Genomic DNA, 15,766 nt, shown 5'->3' with positions numbered 1-15,766 from the left:
GAGATCTCGGCAAATCAGTAAGACCATCATAATAGTTTTTCTTCTATGTCAACTGGTGAGAGGCATATGTTTTGTATGCAGAATTCCCTAAATACCAGATATTGGTATTTGGTAAGTATAGCAACAAGAAAGAATGGGTGTAACAGTAGCGGTTGACAGCTATGTTCTACTTGTTATTTTACGAGCCGTAGAAGAAGATAGAGAGAGAGAAAGAGAGAGATCACAATTTAAGTCGGTCACAGCAACGATATGTAAGTAGTAACTTAAATATTTCCTACAGGGCATCATAACTGTACCACAACAAGCAGCCTAAAAATATGCAACACAATTTTTAGTTTAATAATTGCTTCGGGTATATTTGGGTTAGTTTAAATCATAGGTTGGGTTCACAATTAGATAGATCTCATTTGGAAAGATATTTGTGCTCTGTGTTACGCAAAGACTCCTTAAAGTTTATAACTTCATAAATCGGAGAAGCGTTTTAATCTCGCCACAAATTTATTAAGGTGGTCAATATGAGTCCCAGTCAGTTCGTGAGGTTCACGAAAGCTGTGTGTATCGAGATATATCACATCTAGTCTATTATAACCCTAACAAGTTGAATCACCTCGCTTTCTTCATACTTGCAAAAAGCATCCCTCAAAATATTTATTTGCACGGCATGAGTCCCTATTAGATAGTGTTCAGACGGAACACCACAACAACTGCAGCGAGATTGACGTTGAAAAGTACAAGAAGCTTGGAGGACTTCTTACGTTTCACTTTTACCCAGAAGGAGCTCGTAGTCGTACAAATTCTGGTTTCTGACCAGCGCTTTCCTAGCTCCTTGAAGGTCCAAAGGTTCAGTTCATCACTAGACAATCTCTGGGACAACCGACCCAATTGCACTCGGCTGAAATTGGCGTAAGGTGACAAAGCAAGCTCGTTGGCTTTGTAGTTTCCGTGCGATTGCACTGCAAGCGGGCATTCATACAAGTCTGATAGGGAAAAAGCTAGATGCTACCTGTATTGCTAATGTTGTCCTGTACTTTTTAAGTAGTTTTGAGCGCACAGTCAGTGAGCACAAATCAAGTATAGTCCCTCGTCTCACGACGGCTGCTCTACGGACCAGTATATCTACCACTACCTTGATTATAGCCACCTTCACTTGAAAGACTCAATATTGGTCTGAAAACCTAAAACTTGTGCTGAATGAGAGCACCCTACAGAAAACTATTAATTTCGATGCATCCGTATAAAAACTCAATGCAATTTTTCTCGAACGGCTTCGCCTTGCCTACCAATCCCACGCATGTGTGTGAACAGAGAAGGAAACCCCAGGATAAGGATCTGTGATGCAGCGATCTAAATTGCTGGGAATGCAATCGAAATTGTGGAGAATTTCAATTTGTCCCTGTACGGAGCCTCTCATATAGCCAGCTATTTTAAATCTAGAATTGGCTTAGCTACAGTTTCATTGAGCTAGAGCACCACTTTTGCTGAGATGCTCCACCGTTTTTAAATTGCTCCTCTATACCAGCATAACTCTCTCCTCAATGTTTGGCTTCCTTGACAGCTTCTTATACAGAATAAACCGTATGCTTGGTATCCGGTATAAGCCATACTTAATCCTGTGCATCGGTTGAAGAATAGAGCCTCCCAACGAGGAGAGAGTAACATCAGAGATTTTCTATCTCCCCGTAAATAAAATCAACTCAGTTTTATATGGATTTATGGCTAATACGATTCTATCTGCTCACTTGGTTAACGCTCGCCGCTTTGTTGTTCTTCCGACGGGTAATTGTTATTCGAACTTCTTCATGGTCGGGCAGCACGGAACGTCTGCTCCATCGTCACCGATTGAGGAATTGGGTTTGCCTTCTCCTGGTGTCATGCTTTCACTGCCATTCAGCAGGCTGGATAAATGTTTCCTCCATAAATATAGTATGCTCTGGGCATCGGTTACTACATCACCGCTGGGGGTTCTATAAGAGTACGCTTCGGTCTTGAAACCTTTTTGAAGTTTGTTGCCACATCTTTTCGTATAATTTTCGAGCATTACCCCTGTCGGCCATCTTGTCAAGCTCTTCGTACTCACGCATTTCGATCTGTCTATTATTTTGTCTCCAAATGCGTCTCGCTTCCTTCTTTAACTCTCGGTATTTATCCCATCCCGCACATGTTGTGTTCCATTGTAACGTTGGGAAGTTCCTCCTGGAGGTAGGGGGGACCCCCTTGGTTCGGGAGGGAAACCGAATATACCCGTGGTAAGGCATGCCTGTCGTAAGAGGCGACGAAGATCCTGGCCACCAGTCCAGAGTTGTGTGGAAACTCAACTGGTCGTCGGTTACAAGGTCATACCAAAGACTTTAACCTGGTACCACGGGGAGCAGTTAGCCCTTGGAGGTAACTCCAATCTGCTCATTGGGTTTGGCCCTTTGTGGAGATTCGTGGTGGTTGTGGTTAAAACCCAAATCGCTGGAAGAACTGACTCTGTCAGTTTGAATGTGGAGCTGCATTGCAACCGGGTGCCGGACCCAATGTACGCCAGAGGTTTTAGATGGGCCTCGAACCCTACCAAGGTGGTTAGTGTGTCCATCCCACACTGCCAATTGGTACTGAAAATGCTTACCCAATTTTCAGGGCGCTGATCAACGCATTGTATTGATCCGTTGTGCTTCTGAGCACCGTGGAGTTAAGCTGTCGACAGCAGGATCCCACGTGAAACACACTACACGTTGGAACGTTGGGAAATAGGCAGTCTTTTTTCTTGTTTGAAAAGTATTATGCGATAGATTTCTATATTTTGCAACTTTGTCAGTAGAATAGAAACACAAAATGAAATAGATTTGATGAAAAAAGTCAATCATGAGTAATTGAAAAAAAATAAAGAAATTTGTCGAAACTTTCAACGAATTTCTTTTAAAACAATAACAAACAAAGTCCATAAGAAGTTAAAGTTTCTTAAGATTACCGCGAGGTCTCTACAACTGAAAACTTCACTCAACCATGGCCGACGCAGTCGCAACGCCTGCTAAAGACAAAGGACTCTGGCGTGATCTCGTAGCCTATTGGTTACTGGGTCTATGCAATAATTACGGTTATGTTGTAATGCTGACCGCGGCGCATGACATCATATCAGCTTTTGAAACTGAGGTGTGTATTATTGAGACTGAAAATGTTGCAACTGAAACTTTTCACACATACACACACACACACTTTGAAGGCTGAAGCAAGTAAATATTTGGAGTTACCAGCGAACAGCACACAACGCCGTTGCAATAAGATGTCCACCAGCGCCGTATTGTTAGCCGACATAATACCATCATTTCTGGTGAAATTTCTGGCACCATTTCTCCCCTTCTGGGTCAAGTGAGTGCATGGCATGGCAAATACACGTATATGTGGAAAATTAATAAATATTATAACAAATAATAGCGTGCGTATGGGGCTCGCTATCGGCTTAACGGTATTCAGTTTCATAACTGTTGCTCTAGCAAAAGTTGAATGGTTGGCTTTTCTCGGCATAATATTCACCTCGGCCAGTTGCGGTGTTGGCGAGAGCACGCTACTGGCCTACTCTTCCAGTTTCAATAAGTGAGTAGGCTGAATTTTAGGCTTATATTTAAGTATAATATTTATAAATGTAATGACAAGAGAGGTGGTTTCGACTTGGTCATCTGGCACTGGTGGCGCAGGCATAGTCGGCGCACTAACCTATACGTTGCTCATTGATTTGAAATTAACACCGCAGCAAGCTATGCTGATATTCCTTTATGTGCCCACTTTGCAAGCTTTGGCGTTTTGGTTATTACTGCGAAATCCTAAAGAGGCATTGGTGCGCACTGAATCAGCCGAGTTGGTGCCACAAGATGTGCTCACAGTAAAGGAGAAGCTAATATACTTTTTCAAGAATCTGCTGCCATTCTTTATGCCACTCTCTTTGGTCTATTTTGCTGAGTACTTCATCAATATGGGTTTGGTGCGTAAAAAATTATAATTTCTTCTAACTTCTTCGACTTCATATTTTCATCTCTTTCACTTTCAGTACGAGTTGGTGTATTTCGAGCATATTTTCATCTCACCGCCCACACAATATCGCTGGATTAGCACTGACTATCAAATCGGCGTATTTATTTCACGCTCTTCCGTCAATATAATACACTTTACCCTCATCTGGCCCATGGCGATTTTGCAGTGCGTCAATGTCGTGATCTTCACATTGGAAGCGATCTTCTTTTTCACACCCAGCTTCTGGTTGATTTTGGTGTTTGTGCTGTGGGAGGGTTTGCTTGGCGGTGGCGCTTATGTGAACACCTTCTATCACATGTCGAAAGTGGTGCCACCAGAGCGACGTCAATATGCCATCGGCATGGTGGCTCAAGCAGACTCGTATGGCATTATAGCCGCTGGCATGCTCGCTATTCCCGTGCATAATCTAATATGTGATATTGATGTGCATGAGCGGAGTAGCTGGTAAGAGGTGATGCTTCAAATATATGCTGACTACGAGTATAATATGTGTTGTAGTTTTTTTCTCTGTATGGGTCGGGGCGTGGCCGCAAATCAGCGATATGTTGCAAAACTTCGTTTTGATGCGATTTGTGGCTAGACATTCATCCACTGGGGGAAACGACAGTACTCGGTGACGGAGTCTCTCTCCCATCACGAATCCCACACCGACTTTTCCTTCTTTATATTGCCATCGTAGTAAATGCCACAAATACCTACTCGCCTCAGTCCTTGTCCCGTCCATGGCATTTCTTGGACGGCGGTGATGTCAGCCTTCACTCTAACGAGGACATCAACCAGCTGGGCAGTGGCACCTTCCCAATTAAGGCACCGAACATTCCAGGTGCATGCCCTCAAATCGTAATAATTATTTCGTTTGCCAAGATCGTCATCAGGAGAGTTTCGCTTTTCTTCTATTAGGGACGTTCTCACACCCAGCGCGAAACCCTGTGGAGGTGATGTTTCGCCTTCTCACTTTAGCTCCTCTTCAAACGGATGTTTTTTGACTATCCAGCGGATATTTGGTCTAGGACCGGAAGTCGTGAGCTGCTTTAGCTATATGTAAAAGAATCGTTTCTGGCAGCTCACATCACTTGTACATCAAGCAACACATATCACTGCATACTACTCAACACAGCACACAACATAGCTCAGCTTAAGATAGAAATTTCGTTTTAATCAATTATTTCTTTTCCTCACACAAAAAATCCAAAAAAATCGATTTTTTATAGCCTCTAAACCAGACTCCCTCAACACTAAGTAATTCACTCAAATGACTCGTCTTTTTCTCCTCGATTTTTCAATAACTTTTCGAACGAAACAGGTTCTAACGCTCAGCATCTTTTTGGTGAGCTACTTCGCTCAAATATTCGAAGTTTCAGTACCACTGGAAAAAGTTACAAAAAACCATACAAGCAAACATTCAACTGAAGCTTATAAAAGCGTATTAAAAATTGCGCTCTTATCAAAACACAACACAATATAGCGCTCAGTGCTAAGCTTTCGAATCGCGTATCAGAGCTCACAGCCACCGCAGACACTTAACATCAAAATTCGATTAAATCAACCTTTCAGTTGTAATTGAGTAAGCAACAACGCCAAGTGACTTCGACGCGCCAAACTGGTGAATGAACTTAAACAGCACTAGCAACACGAAAACAAAAGTTAACCAATTTGTGAATCAAAACTCAAGAGTTGAACTTGAATTAACTCTTTGAACACATACGTCATCGATACAACCCGGATTGATAATGAAATTGATATGTTGTGCCATGCTTTGAGCTGTTTGCTGAGCTACGCTTCTGTCGGTTTCGCTCTTATCAATTTTCAACTAGTCGTCGCTGATAGTAATGTGGAGCAAAACGCAGAGAAACCGCATATTATTTTCATACTGGCCGATGATTTGGTAAATATTTGAGTTAGGATTAGGTGTGTCGAAATGTATAAAAGTTATTGTGTTTAGAAAATAGTGCATGGTGAGGGTATAAAACAAGAGACAATAACGGATATAATCTAACGCAATTACCATGAAGTGTTTTTGGAGTGGTATTAGTATTCTTAAAAAAGCTATTTCATGAAAAGCCTGAAGTAACGTGAAGAATTCGCAACTAAAAAAACAAGGGAAAAAACACACAAATCGAAGAAACTTTTCATAGAGAACATAAGTGGCTAAAATAGGAAATATACATATATTTCTGGCCTAATAATGAAAATAGGAATATTTATCAACGAAAATGTTTTTTTTTTTCGTTGGATTTGGCTCGTCTTGAACCCACACGGTCGATTGGTGTTTTGTTTCGGGCTCACACGCATAGATCCATGATTCGTCACCTGTGACGATCTTATAAACGTCTTTTGAAGCACCGCGATCTTATCTTTTCAGCATTTCTTTACACCAATCCACACGAGCCTTTTTTTGAGCGATTGTCAAATTGTGCGGGATCCAACGAGAACAAACCTTCTTTAAGGCCAGGTGTTCATGCAATATCGAATGTATGCTGGTGGGAGAAATACATAGGCATGCCTCTATCTGAAGGTATGTTACATGACGGTCTTGCATTATCAGTTCACGTACGGCATCGATGTTTTCTGGCACAACGGCTGTTTTTGGACGACCTTCATGGAATTCGTCTTTGAGCGAGCGTCGGCCACGATTGAATTCGTTGTACCAGTTTTTCACAGTGCTATAGGATGGTGCTTCATAGCCATAAAAAGATTTTAGTTCACCGATGCACTCTTGTCGTGACAATCCACGTCGAAAGTTGTGAAAAATGATCGCACGAAAATATTCACGAGTTAATTCTATTTTTTGGCCGAGATGAATTTTTTAATTCCCTGTAAATAAAACAATTCACGATTAAATGACAAAACGTTCTGAATGATGTTATGCTAGAAAATGTCAAACTTTCCAATGGAAATATCAGATTGCACCTGGTAACACTTAGTGTTGCCTAGTCCAGAAATATATATAGCAGCCTATGTATCCATCCGAAATAGGGATGAAAAATTATAGAATATAAATGACTTTTTTTGTGTTTTCAAACATTTAATGACTATAGATCATTCCAAATTTAAGACAAAATGTGTCTTCACAAGTCAAACAATGTTGAAAGAACTTTTATAAAAGGATACATTTGAAGTATTTAAGCCAATTAGTTCCAAAAACAACATAAGTAAAAAGACCGTCGTAAAAGAAATCAACCTTTCTCAGAATGCTATGACCTTCGTGTAGATAGTTAGATATGTGCTGTATACTACTATGAGCAAAAAATAGTAAGACTTTGCTCATAATTTTATAATTTCCAATTTATTCTTCAAAAACTATATCGTCCCCCTCAAAGTAAACCCCCTTGGTCTCTCAATGCACTTATGTCAACGTTTTTTCCAATTCTCGAAACATTTGTCAAAGCCAACAGTTGTCAAAGTCAATTTCCGGAATAGCCTTCAATGCGCGTATCGATTTACGTTTAGTAACTTCATTTAACTTAAAACGGTTTCCCCGAAGTGATTGCTTGAGTTTGCTGAAAAGCCAGAACACACACGGAGCAAAATCAGGCGAATACGCTGGTTGCAGCGCGATATTCGTAGAAAATTTAAAAAAAAAGCTCGCAAAGCATCAATGCACTATGCGACGTTGCATTATCGTGGTTCGAAAACCAAGAGTTGTCGGCTCATAATTTCGGCCACTTTTTACGGATAGCTTCGCGCAAACGGCACATAACACTCAAATAGTATTCCTTGTTGACAGTTTGTACGGTCAAAAGGAATTCGGAATGCACCACACCTCGACAATCGAAGAAAACTATCAACATAACCTTGATTTTTGACCTGCTTTGACATGCTTCTTTCGGTTGATCGTCTCTGTTTTTCCGTGCCGTAAGAAATAGATAGATCCAGATTAAGCGCCAGTAATAATAAAGGGTGATTTTTTAAGAGCTTGATAACTTTTTTAAAAAAAAAACGCATAAAAATTTGCTCATCGGTTTCTTTATTTGAAACGTTAGATTGGTTCATGACATTTACTTTTTGAAGATAATTTCATTTAAATGTTGACCGCGGCTGCGTCTTAGGTGTCCATTCGGAAAGTCCAATTTTGGGCAACTTTTTCGAGCATTTCGGCCGGAATAGCCCGAATTTCTTCGGAAATGTTGTCTTCCCAAAGCTGGAAATAGTTGCTGGCTTATTTCTGTAGACTTTAGACTTGACGTAGCCCCACAAAAAATAGTCTAAAGGCGTTAAATCGCATGATCTTGGTGGCCAACTTACGGGTCCATTTCTTGAGATGAATTGTTGTCCGAAGTTTTCCCTCAAAATGGCCATAGAATCGCGAGCTGTGTGGCATGTAGCGCCATCTTGTTGAAACCACATGTCAACCAAGTTCAGGTTCATTTTTTGCCATTTTTGGCAACAAAAAGTTTGTTAGCATCGAACGATAGCGATCGCCATTCACCGTAACGTTGCGTCCAACAGCATCTTTGAAAAAATACGGTCCAATGATTCCACCAGCGTACAAACCACACCAAACAGTGCATTTTTCGGGATGCATGGGCAGTTCTTGAACGGCTTCTGGTTGCTCTTCACCCCAAATGCGGCAATTTTGCTTATTTACGTAGCCATTCAACCAGAAATGAGCCTCATCGCTGAACAAAATTTGTCGATAAAAACATTTCGAACCGAACACTGATTTTGGTAATAAAATTCAATGATTTGCAAGCGTTGCTCGTTAGTAAGTCTATTCATGATGAAATGTCAAAGCATACTGAGCATCTTTCTCTTTGACACCATGTCTGAAATCGCACGTGATCTGTCAAATACTAATGCATGAAAATCCTAACCTCAAAAAATCACCCGTTATTATATGTTTCTTGACATTCCTGGTAGTCAGAAAGCATTGTTTTCACAGACGTTAACGTTTCGCAGTTTTTCGAAAAATTGAGTGTTTGTGGAACCAATCATGCTTTCACTTTTTTTGGGCCAAATATTCTTTCCAAATGGTTTTCACTGATCCTTCCGATATTCCAAACGACGCTAGTAAGATCTCAAACTGTTAATCGTCGATTCTCAAGCATCAATTCCATGTTTTTGACGTGTCAATCATCAGTTGATGTTGAATGCTGCCCTAGACGTGATCCGCCGGCAACACGTACTCGACCCTCTTTCAATAAATTGTACCAATCAAAAACACTTGCTCGCGACAAAACAAATATCACCGAAGAACCTTTTTCAACATTCTGAACATATCGGGAACAAACATTTGATTCCGCACACAAAATTTAATTCGTAATTTAAATTAAAAGGTCTTACTATTTTTTACCCACAGTAGTACAGCTGTACCGTCACCCTATAGTTAGCCATTAGTACGACATATGGCCCAGTAAACTATCAGTCATTCGGTCGAAGCTTAAATATACTAGTATATACCTGAAATTTAGGAGTATAATATACATATATGTATATAAGCAGTTATATACTCATATATAGCATGTCTATTGGAAGCAGCAAATTGGTAATACTTGAATATGTAATATTACCAAGTTGAGAAGATTCTGGAGTTCATATAACTACTTGCAGTGTTCCTGAGAACAAATGGTACCAGGACCAAGACAGCTCAAAAACTACACCTCGCGAAAACTTTACTTACCCTACCTACATATATTATTTTTCTACGCAGTTTTTTAAACTTGAAGTTGAAGTTTTCGCTTCTATCCATAAGTATATCAATGGATTCTGAAGTATTAATGAAATAGAAGTATAAGACGGCTCCAAACGACTAATGGATACTATGAAAATATTCTTTTGACATTTTTAGTTGAGCTTTATCTGAATTGGATTCCATGTATTCGAATAGGGATCACATCGACTCAAAAGCACCCATGAGGATACTTAATCACAGTGATATAACTTGTACTTCGTTGTGACCATAGGTCACGGTATAAGCCTCAATTTATTTCTTTTGAACTACGACACTTATTCGAAAGGACTTTTTATGTAAGACGAAAATTTCTTGTGTAGCAGAGCCACCCTTTAATCTTTATACAACAATAATTTACGATTGTGATGTTAGACCAAGTATCCTCTGGGTAGCCAAAAAACATCCGTTTATAGGCGATCTAAAGTGAGAAGGCGAAACAACCCCTTCGAAAGGTTATGCGCTTGGTTTGGGACTCGCCATGTAAATACCCACACCCAAAAAAAAGTACAAAAGAGCCTCGGATGAGACACTTTTTCGGCTATAACCGCGTAAGCGGTGTCTACGCCAATAAAGAAAAAGCCTCGGATGAGAGACTTTTTCGATTATAACCGCGTAAGCGGTGTCTACGCCAATAAAGAAAAAGAAGAATTACAGAATTCGCCTGTAGAAAGTTTAATTTTAACATTAAAATCTCAGAAAACTTCCTGTTTTTTAATTGAAACTTTCATTTTACTTCCTCAGGGTTTCGATGACGTCAGCTTCCGTGGCTCGAACGAATTTCTGACACCAAATATCGATGCGCTGGCCTATCATGGTAAGATACTGGAACGCTTATATACGCCGGCAATATGTACGCCATCACGTGGTGCACTAATGACGGGACGTTATCCGATACACACAGGTTGGTGAATTCTTTCGAACAATTAATTAATTTTTTATTCTTTTTCTTCTTTATTGGTGTAACTTTTTATTGTCATTTCAATTTATCACGTTTACATTGAACCCACAGGCACACAACACTTTGTTATAAGCAACGAGGAACCATGGGGTTTGCCAACGAACTTAACCCTTATGCCCGAAATTTTCCAAAAAGCTGGCTACTCCACCAATCTGGTGGGTAAATGGCATTTGGGTTTTGCAAAACGTGAATTCACGCCCACATACAGAGGTTTCGACAATCACTATGGTTATTGGGGTGGCTTTATTGATTACTATCAGCGACGCAGCCAAATGCCGGTGAGTCTAGTTGTCTTAAGTAGGTCTTGTTAATCAAAATGTATTTAATTTTCGCTTTCTGCTTTATTTTCTAGCTACCGCACTACTCCATGGGCTATGACTTCTATCGCAATTTGGAGCTTGAATGCGCCGATCGCGGTGCTTATATGACAGATCTACTCACCGACGAAGCTGAGCGTATAATACACGCCAATAATAACACGAAGCCGCTTTTACTCTTGCTGAGCCACTTGGCAGTGCATACTGGTAACGCTAATGAGCCTTTACAGGCGCCAAAGGAAGATATTGAGAAATTCAACTACATCAAAGACCCAAATAGGCGCAAATATGCAGGTGAGCGCAGTTTATCGTAATTACTTTGCAGTCGTTTGAGTGAACTTTTTTTTGTTGGAAAAATAATTACACATATGTTTTGGAAAAAAAAAAATATTTATTTTAAATACGAATAGGTTTGATTTAAGAAAAATATGTCGATGACTTGCGACCACTTTCAGAAATCTATGTGCTCTTCCGAACTGTAAACTAGGTAGTAGCTTTTACGATAAAGAAGACACCCTTTGGAACGAGATCATAAGCCGAAAAAGGTACGGACAGTTCCGCTATATAAAAATATTGTCTGAATTGCCAGAATATACCTTGCCTTCTTTAAGGGAAAATGATCTTGCAAAGCTTAGTATTACAATAGATTCCAATTGAACAGAATATCCAGTCTTTTTGTAGCTGTATTCGAACGATTATTATGCGATCGACGCAGCTTAAAGTTTCCTCCACAGTTTATGTTTAAGCACTTTATTGACACCGCTGATATCCGTTTAGGATATTGGATGGAAGATTCCTTATTATTCTTGCATATAGACGAGTTTACAAGAGCGCGCCAGTCTTTCTTCTCTTTCGCTGTTTAGCGCCATTTGGAGACTCCAAGTGTAGCCATGCCTTTTTTCACCTGGTCTTTCCAACGGAATTCGGGTCTTCCGCTTCCAGTGTTTCCCCCGGCGGGTACTGCGTCGAATACTCTCCGAGCTTGAGTGGTTTCATTCATTCGGACGACATGACCTAGCCAACGTAGCCGCTGTCTCTTAATTCGATGAACTACTTATAGTATGTCAATGTTGTCATGTACATAACTCGTATTTCTCACCGTTCCATCGAATGCGATGACCAATTTACAAAGTACCATAAATCTTTCACAGAACCTTTTTTTCAGAAACTCATAACGCCGACTCATGAGATTATAACAGGACGGATATGATGAGTAACATGTAGTTTTTTGTCGGTTTTCGTCGAGAGGGACTTCTTAATTACCTACTCAGTCCGAACTAGTACCAGTTGGCAAGAGCTATTCTGCGTTGCATCTGTTTGACAATTGAGATCGTTTCTGTTCGTCAACTGAAGTTCGATTGGGGGTGTTTTTTCCGTGGCGCGTTTCAAGCCAGGCGCACAACTCTGGGGAGGAATGCCACTTTAGCTCGCCTTAAACGAATGTTTTTTGGCTATCCAGAGGGTACTGGGGTAAGTTTTTTGGACCGGAAGTCGTAAGCTGCTTGAACCATATGAACCAAAAAAATCGTTTCTGGCCATCTCCCATGTGAAAAGCGCTCAGAGAACTTTACTCACTTGTCTGAACTTCTACACATACATAGCTCTATCCATTCTCACTTACATTGAACAACTTAATACTTTGTCTCCTCAACAGCAATGGTTTCACGGCTGGATCACAGTGTTGGTCGTGTAATAAGCGCACTTGAAGCAGCCAACATGCTTAAGAATTCCATAGTAATATTTCAATCGGACAATGGTGGACCTTCAGTTGGTCTATTCGCAAACTCGGCATCGAATTGGCCTTTCAAAGGGGTATGGATATGACGAAACTGGTCTTCTTTAAGTCTCTTCATTTATACTTTCTTCACAGCAAAAGAATACCGCATGGGAGGGTGGCGTTCGCGTTGCTGGCGCCATTTGGAGTCCACTAATTGCGCAGCGTCGCTCACTCTTTCGCCCAACCATGTATATAGGCGATTGGCTACCGACTTTAGCTGCTGCCGCGAATATACCGCTTGATCAAACTGCGTTGCGTTTGGACGGTTTGAATTTGTGGCCAGCATTAAGCGCCACAGCAAATAGTGCAAACTCTGCAAATTTCACCCGTGAAATAGTGCATTACCTCGACGATGTTTGGCATGTTGCGGCGTTACAGCAAGGCGATTGGAAGTATGTGAATGGCACAACAGCCGCTGGACGTTTCAGTAATGTGCTCACCTATCGTGAACTATACGACACGGATCCGCGTAGCGTCGATTACTTTGCGACAGTGAAGAACTCAAACACCTCGCAGGTTTTGCAAAGATACGATGACAACGAATTGCGCCGCGGACATGTCAATCAGCTACGTAACGAAGCCACGGTAGATTGTGGCAATGGCGTACAACGTGGTTGCAATCCGTTATGGGAAGAATGTCTCTACAATGTGGCCGTTGATCCATGTGAACGTAATAATTTAGCTTCGTTAAACGAGTATAAAAAAATATTGAAACGCATGCGCAGACGTGTGCAACAGTATAGAGATACCGCCATGCCGTTGGCTAACCGCAGAGGTAGCTTTGAGTATAGTCCTTCACGTCATCGTTGCCTGTGGTCGAACTTTTTGGAAGATTCACCCAGTGAGGGTAAGTTGCGAACACTTGCAGTTACTGTGTTGATTATTTGTTAAAATAATATTAATTTGCTTGCAGAATTTTTCGTTTGCGGTCTCTACGGCATGCCCTGCGAAACAGCTACTTCAGTCGAGGGCATAAAGATGGAACATACTTAAAAAAAGATATATAGGTTATGTTAAAAAAAATCGATGTAATAAAATGTTAAAGCTACTACTGTAACAGTAAAAAGTACTTGACCGGTTATAAATTTTGGTTCAAACCGATTGTGTAGCAGTAACTGCAGTGAAAGCGGCGCTTCTCGTCTTGCTTGGGAATTTTTGCGTAGAAGTTGCCTAATATTGTACTTTGCCAAGATTAGGAAACGGACTAAACTTTCGTCAACTGAAGCGTGATTCATTCCGAGATCCCCTACTTTTTTAAAGAAAAAACACAGAAACTTTAAATTTATTGAAGAATGTAAAGTACCATTCGAAAGAACATATTTTGGCATTTATTTTTTGAAGATTATCACTTTCAAATGTTTGCCGCGGCTTCGTCTGAGATGGCCCATTCGTTGAGTCCAATTTTCGATGACTCGTTCCGAACGGAAGATCAAACCGATCATTCCACCGCCCCACAAACCACACAAATCGTTTTTGTTCTGGATGAAATGACAGCTCTTGAATCTCCTCAGGTTGCTCTTGGTCCCAGATGCTGAACAAAATTTGACTCAAAAACATCGGATCTTCTTGGAACTCTTCAAGAGCCCATAGAGCGAACCGATGTCGCTTGGGAAGGTCAAGCAGCTTCACTTCTTGTGCAAACTGTATTTTGCACGCTTTCAATTAAGGATTTCGATCTTGGCAACCAAGTGGTGCGTTTATAAGTTTGGTTTGAAACTTTCGAAGTTGTCAGAAAGCTGGTGCGGTGTCTGGACTTCATTATTGACTATAATACGTCACAATTGTATGGCTCTCACTTCTTAAGCCATTTTCGATATATAGGACTCACTTTCCCCTAATTTTTAGCGAAATGTTCAGCCAGAAGCTCTTTAAAATATCTCGCTCAGCAAAAGGTAGTCTTTAAAAGAGTGTAGTACTCTGTGTAGTACTCTTCGAAAAGTTCTAAGTGATATGTGTTTGGTTTCTGCCATAACTGATGGGATTGATGGTGGATCTAGTAAGGGTGGATCGTGGTTTAATCAAATAAAAAGTTTGCTCCTTATTTGGAGCTGGTCTCTTTAAAAACTTTTACACTCAGTTTGGTTTGCCATTTATGACGAAAATACTTACTCCGGAACAATGTTTGTAAATTGTGCATATCTCTTAAAAAAAATGTGTTGGGTCACGTGACGCTTCGGGCCGTGCGTTCAATTTTCGGTAGACATAATCGTCCAGAAGAGTCAGTAATTGAATCCCATCTACTTTATGGAAAATTTTGCTGAAGGATCTTGGTTTGCTGGCTTACAAAATTCAACTCGTAAGACAGTTGAAGCTGGACGATCATCAAGCACGTATATGTTCAGTGGATAGGCCCAAAACGAGATGACCCCAGATACTGATTTTCACAAGAAATTTCTTTCAGCGACGAAGCTAGACTTTTGTTGGAATGAGTATGTTATTAAACAAAATTATCGGATTTCGATTGATGATAAACCACAAACCATTGTTGAGACGTCGTTACATCCTCAAAAAGTCACTGGTTACAGTCAATAGAGAACGCTATAAAGCCAGGATTAATGACTTTTTCGTTTCAGAAATGAAGGTTGAGATCAGTGAAAATTTCGCGACTTCTATTTCAAAAAGTTGTTATAGCAAAAAAAATTCTTCGCCCAAGTCTTTAAGATATTTATCTCAACGACCTGTGTACAATTTCTGGAAGATCGGTTGAGAAGTTCTCGAAAGATTTTTTCCGAACCGACTATAAAAACGCTTTTAAAGACGATGCACTTAGCCTCGAGCGCATAAGTTCTCAAGGCTATATCTCCGAAACTATAACTCGGATCAACTTAAAAATTTAGGACAACATTTTAGAGAAGTTGTAGAATATAATAAGATAATAAAAAATATTCGATTTATTGAAATTCGTAAACCCATGTAAGCCCTGAATTTATTGAATTGACGCTTGAGGCCTTAGAAATGAATATAAGTCAATTTTTTGTTGTCTTACGGCCCCAAATGCGGCTTAAGTGGTCCAAAACTGGGCATTATTCGAG

At 40.4% G+C, this 15,766-nt stretch overlaps 2 protein-coding genes across 2 annotated transcripts; both read left to right on the top strand.

Moving 5' to 3' along the window:
- The first annotated feature begins 2,988 nt into the window (after positions 1-2,988).
- Positions 2,989-4,470, top strand: LOC105224021 (battenin-like). The gene is made up of 5 exons (XM_029549330.2): positions 2,989-3,135; positions 3,206-3,351; positions 3,418-3,576; positions 3,637-3,961; positions 4,028-4,470. The coding sequence occupies exons 1-5, from the start codon at positions 2,989-2,991 to the stop codon at positions 4,457-4,459; spliced, it is 1,209 nt and encodes a 402-aa protein (XP_029405190.2). The 3' UTR covers positions 4,460-4,470.
- Positions 4,471-5,519: 1,049 nt separating this feature from the next.
- Positions 5,520-13,738, top strand: LOC105224020 (arylsulfatase B). Its single transcript, XM_011201983.4, has 7 exons — positions 5,520-5,896; positions 10,424-10,583; positions 10,692-10,918; positions 10,993-11,251; positions 12,612-12,769; positions 12,828-13,581; positions 13,648-13,738. The coding sequence occupies exons 1-7, from the start codon at positions 5,753-5,755 to the stop codon at positions 13,725-13,727; spliced, it is 1,782 nt and encodes a 593-aa protein (XP_011200285.2). The 5' UTR covers positions 5,520-5,752; the 3' UTR covers positions 13,728-13,738.
- Positions 13,739-15,766: the final 2,028 nt, after the last annotated feature.

The sequence above is a fragment of the Bactrocera dorsalis genome, chromosome 5 (assembly GCF_023373825.1).
Source record: "Bactrocera dorsalis isolate Fly_Bdor chromosome 5, ASM2337382v1, whole genome shotgun sequence".
Lineage (NCBI taxonomy): Eukaryota > Metazoa > Arthropoda > Insecta > Diptera > Tephritidae > Bactrocera > Bactrocera dorsalis.
Note: the sequence above shows the minus strand (reverse complement) of the source record. Positions and strands in the feature narration are given on the sequence as shown.